Source organism: Myripristis murdjan, chromosome 9 (genome assembly GCF_902150065.1).
Source record: "Myripristis murdjan chromosome 9, fMyrMur1.1, whole genome shotgun sequence".
NCBI lineage: Eukaryota > Metazoa > Chordata > Actinopteri > Holocentriformes > Holocentridae > Myripristis > Myripristis murdjan.
This window is the reverse complement of record NC_043988.1, coordinates 17488304-17494695: the sequence shown is the minus strand read 5'-3', so window position 1 is coordinate 17494695 and position 6392 is coordinate 17488304. Positions and strand designations below refer to the sequence as shown.

Genomic DNA, 6392 nt, shown 5'->3' with positions numbered 1-6392 from the left:
CTGACGTCACACATGGCTAGATGAGCCTCCCTGTAGTGCTTTATTCAGCAAGATCAGTTTTGGAATTGAAATTGAAAGAGGAGGAGGTGGAGGCCAGGGGCATCAGGTGTGCATATAGAGGGGGAGAGGGAAAGAGGAGAGCAGCCACCAGATGCATTAGCTTTGTGGCACTGGACATGTGATAAGGAGAGTGCTGGACTGTACAGTGTTAACAGCAGCATGTGTATGTCAGGATCAGACATAAGGGCAACTTCAGGAGGGAGCGCAATTTCTGTCAGACATCTGGAACCACACAGAAAGGCTGAGGACTGCAGCTTACTCACAGCGATGCACTTGGTAGAGAAACACCTACCATAGTTTCCACTTGGATTTATGCATGAGGGTAAGGAATCACTGAATTCTTAAACATGTTCTGACTGGCATCAGTTGAATTTACATCTTAAAATGTTTGTCCACAGTATTATTGATGATCTATGCATAAAAGAAACATAGAATTGTTTTAAAAAAATATATTGGTTGTCTTGTTTATTATTACTTCTACTTACCAACACAGGTATATGGTCAAATGCAGCTTTAGGGAAAACACCGAAAACAGTGTGCATTTTGGTGTCTTTGGTGTATGCAGCCATATAATGCTCTGGGTCAACATTTTTAATCTTATGATTAAAGGTTATGACACCATATGACTGTTTGAGTACATGACCAGAGTGGATGAGAGCATTCTGCAAGAATGTGATAAGTTACAAGTTAAGTGTAATTGTGTTGAGACTGCAGCATACAGAAGTATTCACTGAGTTTATTTTATATCTAAGAGTTATACCAGTATACAGTACACTTTATAATTTATTGTAAGGTTTCCAGATAAGCAAACAGCCTTATAAACTTCATTCCCTATCATTTGTCCCTTGGGTCCCTGAGGCAAAGGAGAAATAAATGCCACTGGGAATTCACACTGATGAGCATTTGCAGGCAAAACCATTCCCCTAAAGCGTCCTGCCCCCCAGGCTAGTCCTGAAATGTGTCCCAGCACAGTGGCTTCTGCTGGCTGAGAAAAAGCTCCCTCACATGCCTCCATAATAGCCCTTCATGGTGCCCAGACAAAGAAAAGAAATGGCTCTTTTAGCTCTGTTTGGAGAGAGATGTTTGTGTTATGCTCTGATGATAAGACTGAACTTCAACAGCAAGGCTCATAATAGAAGGGAGTTAGAAGGAGCCAAGCTTATCCTAAAAGTTATTAAAAGTATATATTTGGGAGATTCTAGAAATTTCAACACAAGTACATCATTTTGAAAATTTCCTGAAGATAGATTACTGGTGTGTGTACAACTGGGCATTATTATGAGTGGACTAGATTCCCAGTCTAGTGCAGAATGACAGCCTGCTATTGGCTGCTGCACTCACCCATTAGGCCTAAAGGTCGATTTATGGTTCTGTGGACACTGCACGCCGCGTTCACGCAGTTGCTATGCAGATGGTGTGTGCCTATCATGCTTCTGCATCCTGTTGGTCTAGTACGCTATGCAATTCCCTGCCGATAAGTCACATAGCTCACCTTTAAATCACCTACATCAAGTTAAACTGGGAATGTCCACAGTCAGATATCAGTTATTTGTACAGGTCCATTTTGTGTGTGTGTGTGTGTGTGTGTGTGTGTGTGTGTGTAATTTAATGGAGGTGTGATTTTGCTATGTTGAGTGTGTGAGTGGGTTGAATATTGGCTCAGCTGGTGGGCTCATACAATGACAAAGATGACATTAACCTAGGCTCCAATTTAGATTGTGTAATAAGCCTATCTGTCCACATTTTCAAAGGGGGCATATCGACGGGCGTGGCCTCAGTAATCTTGTGCCTTCTCACAAAAAAGGAAAAGCATTACTTGCCCAATCAAACACCATAGGGGCACTGGTTCAGAAGACATACCCCTCCAAAAGTTGGTACAATATGGCCACCAAGCAAGTAGGCCTGACCACGTGGTTACGATAATTGGATAAATGCATAAAAAGTGGCTCGAATTTGAACAGGCTCATATCATGTCCCATTCCAGGAATGGTGAAACAAGCTGCCAATAGGGCACAGAAGTCACTGTTGACATTTGGTAAAAGTCCAACCAGTTGAACTTAGTTGATAATCCTTGATAATGGCATTGTGTTGGCCGAGGTATATGCCCTGAGCGTCATTTAATTGAATTTGTAAACACCATTAAAAATAAATTACTCTACAGTTAAAGATAAGGCTACCATAGACAGTCCATTGAAAAGGTCAGGATCTTTTCGTTATATAAAAATATACATTCATTGGCTTCCATTGTGAATTTATTAAATTCTGTGTCAAAGTGGCTTAGAGGAGTGACCCCCCGTCAAATATGTTGGAATTACACTTGGAGACCTGTGTCCTCTTGGCTCTGAAGTAACGTTAATTTTACTAACAGAAAAAAGAGGTAAAATACTCAAATTAGCCTTTAAGGGACAGGGGAGAAACCACCTCCATGCACTCACACTCACACACGCGCACACCGCTGGACGCGTGTTGTCAAGGCAACAAGGAGACGGGGAAAAGTGCCGCTAGCTAGTTATTTGTAATCTGAACTAAGGTAGAAAAAACGAAGGATGACGTTTTATAATATATGTTTTATGTGTTACATTACTGTGTTTGTTGGTTACTGATGCCAAATAACGTCATGCTTTGCTTTCAGGTCTGTGTTTTTCCTTAAATTAATATGTACAACAAACCTGGCTAGCAAAAAAAAAAAAACTGTTAAACCGTGATAACCGTGATTATATGAATGCCTGTATTCTCTCTTTGGCGTGAAAATGGTCCACAAGCTCAGTTCCCCTCCTTTGTCTTAAAATCCAAATGTCCTGGCTGGGTACTTGGCAAAAATGAGCATATTATAATTACTGTTCTTGTGATGAACCTGGTGGTAAGTGGATTTATTGTACTCAGGAGAAGTGGTGAGATGGTGGGAATGAGATTGAGATCATCCTGGAGCCACATTTTCAGCTTTTAGACTGTAGTCAAGTCCACCCAACCATATTCATTTGCATTTGTGTGGTCTGCACATACCTGACAACTCACTTCACTGTCAATCTGCCTAGCTTGCACTAGGGTCAGTCTTGCACTGAGTAAATTGTATCACAAAGTCACTACTGCTATATTTTGGCTACTCTGAGTCAGATCATGCTTCGGCCTACAGGTGGTGAGTGTGACTTTGTTACTTTATCTTGCTGAGTCAGCCTCTGGGTCATCTTATTACAGGCTGCAGGGGGAAAGCAGGCAGTGGACAGGATCACCTTCCACAGGCATGCATAATTAATATAAGGCACAGGTGAGAGACACAGAGTAGGCCATTTCAGGTGGCAGGCATGTTATTTTGTAGCTCACTATGCAATTTTAACTAAACCATGTGTTTAAAATGTTTATGAAGTGGCAAGGTGGGCAAAATGAAATGAGTTTAACTTCTGTCAGTAGGTTGGCTACTCAGAACCATAAATGATCAAATGTGTAGGGATTATACTCTGTATCACTGAATATTCTTCTGGACTTGAATTATAGTCCATTTGAGGACAACGGTGTGTAGGCATTGAAGTATTTTTTCAATTTTTAGAAGCATGACAAGAATTTCTGTTTTTGGAGATACCATTTGAGAAAAGTTTTAGTTTGCATTCCCAAAATAATTGGACACATGAGACACTACAGTAGCATCACTTGAAAAAAATCTCAAGCTCTATCCCTATTTGCCAGAGTGGATTATCATTGAGCAATATCACAGAGGGAACCCACTGTACTACAAAATTCAATCCTGTGTTACTCCAATTATATTGGTCAGTTTATCTTAATTTATATTTAATTTAGTTTTTTTTTTTTTATCTTCAAAATCAAGAAACAAGAGAGCCAAGTCTTTCAGACAAATAAGTCAGACTTTAACAGAATCGTAAGATGTTTATGCAAGATTTTGCACCAAAATTAATTGTATTTTATAGTAGTACACAGTACTGCTATAAAATTGTAGTTTGATGCAGAAAATGTGCATTACCAGCACATCAGGGTTTGAAACTTTGCAAAGTAGTTTTAGAAAGTGTTTATTGATCCAATATCATCAAGACTGTGTGCACAATCTAGACCAAACTGTCCAAGATCTTAGGAGAAATGCAAGTAACAGGAGTTTGTTTCCTGATTCCTGATTTACTGGCGGCGCCCCTGAGGGCAGATGGCAACATGAAAATATTTACATGATGATGATCTGTTTTTTTTTTTTGTTTTTTGTTTTTTTAAGGTAATCCTTGAATCCCCTGGACCATGATTGTCAAGCAAGGGAGGCAATGGAGGTCCATGTGCAAAGGCTTGGTCCTGGGTACCCTCCTCACCAGCTGTATGATCCTGCTTTACTGCCTTTCAGCTCCACAGGTCCACCTCAGTCTGCCAGAGTAAGATTCATCACACCTGGAAATTTATTTGATCTCACACTAAATACAACTTGATTTTTAGTTTATTTATTGCATAAATAACAGTGCTTAAACATGGAAGGAAGACAGAGAAGTTTACAAAATTTACATTTGACATAAACAGGGGTCTTAAAACTATTCACTTCAAAAGAAACAATCAAACATAGCTAGTAAGTCTTCAATTATTACTCCAAAATATGCTTATTAATTGGTGGATAATATTTTGACTGGCATTGCAATTAAGGGATTTCACTGGATTACAAAAATTGTTATAGAAGTTTATTTTAGGTGCTGTTGCAAAGCAGTTGGTACAAGGTACACCTAGCAAATAACAAACAGCATTGCAGGAAGCAGTTCATTGTCAGGATTGTCAGCACAGTTGAAGTGTGTCTGTGAGCAGATTGCTTGGTTAAATCTTATGTATAGATGAGGTTACATTATGGTGACTTTTATAATTTGACCATGTTTTCTTTCTCTAGGGTTCCAGTGCCTTACTCCTGTGCCCACCGTCCAGCCCAGTTCCACAGCATACCAGCCATAAACAACTCACAGAAAACCAGAGGCCAGAAGAGCGTCTGCACTCCTAAAGTCGATGTTATGTTCATGAAGACTCACAAGACAGCCAGCAGCACACTCATCAACATCCTTTTCCGTTTTGGAGAGAAACACCGCCTCAAATTTGCCTTCCCTGACAGTAGAAATGACTTCTTCTACCCCTCGCCTTTCCAGCGCTCCCAGGTTAAAGACTACAAGCCTGGAATGTGCTTCAATATCATTTGTAATCACATGCGCTTCAATCCACCTGAGGTGGCCAAGCTGCTTCCCATGGACACTTCCTACATCACTATTCTGCGAGACCCTGCAGAGCTTTTTGAGTCATCCTTCCACTACTTTGGCCGTGTCGTACCTCTTACCTGGAAGATACCGGGGGAGGACAAGCTGACTGAGTTTCTCCGTGATCCCCATTACTACTTTGACCCAGAGGGCTTTAACAGTTTCTACCTCAAGAATTTGCTGTTCTTTGACTTTGGACAGGACAACACTCTGGAGCTGGATGACCCACGGGTAGAGGAGGGAATCAGATCCATCACTGACCGCTTTCAGCTGGTCATGTTGGTGGAATACTTTGAGGAATCACTCATCCTGCTCAAGGATGCCCTCTGCTGGGAGATGGATGACCTGCTCTTCTTTAAGCTCAACGCCAGGAAGGGGTCCACTGTATCTAAACTGACCCCTGAACTAAGGGCCAAGGCCCTTGAGTGGAACGCAATTGACTGGAAATTATACCAACATTTCAACAACACCTTCTGGAAGAAAGTGGATGCATATGGTCGAAAGCAGATGGAGGAGGATGTGGCAGAACTCAAGCGGAGGAATGCAGAGATGGCAGCCATCTGCATTGAGGGTGGACATGCTGTAGAGGCTGGCAACATTCAGGAGACAGCCATGCAGCCCTGGCAGCCCATCGGAGAGAAGTCCATCATGGGCTATAACCTGAAGAAGAATGTAGACAAGGCGCACCGCAAATTGTGCCGTAAGATGTTGATGCCAGAGCTTCAGTACCTGACGGAGCTGGGGGTCAACCTGTGGATCACCAGGCTGTGGGGCCACATCAGAGATATCATTAACTGGTGACCTGGCACTAGAGACAGAGGGGCCAATTCAGCTTTGATAGAGAGGGTAACCCGTGGAAACATTTGACTGTGTCTTTAATAGAGTTGGAGGGTTTTGCAAGGTTTTTGTTGTCTGTTTGTATTTTAGTTTGTGTCTTATCTCCAATCCTGTGACCTGTCTTATTTTGTTTAAATTCATCAGTATTGACCTGTTTGCATTTTACATGCTTGTGCGCTGTAATGTATCTGATGGGTGCTTGAGAAAAATACTGTTCACCTCACAATCTACAAATACTGAACCAGTTCATAGGCTAGGCCTACTGTTGTTCTGCATGTT

General features: G+C 41.5%; 1 protein-coding gene across 1 annotated transcript; it reads left to right on the top strand.

Moving 5' to 3' along the window:
* Window positions 1-313: 313 nt before the first annotated feature.
* gal3st1a (galactose-3-O-sulfotransferase 1a) lies at window positions 314-6392 on the top strand. The gene is made up of 3 exons (XM_030060432.1): window positions 314-382; window positions 4274-4424; window positions 4922-6392. The coding sequence occupies exons 2-3, from the start codon at window positions 4297-4299 to the stop codon at window positions 6075-6077; spliced, it is 1284 nt and encodes a 427-aa protein (XP_029916292.1). The 5' UTR covers window positions 314-382; window positions 4274-4296; the 3' UTR covers window positions 6078-6392.

Excerpts from the sequence above, each read along its gene's own strand:
- gal3st1a (XM_030060432.1), top strand. The coding sequence starts at position 4,297 with ATGATTGTCAAGCAAGGGAGGCAATGGAGGTCCATGTGCAAAGGCTTG. Across the intron at positions 4,425-4,921 it reads GTCCACCTCAGTCTGCCAGA|GGTTCCAGTGCCTTACTCCT; the intron begins GTAAGATTCATC and ends TTCTTTCTCTAG.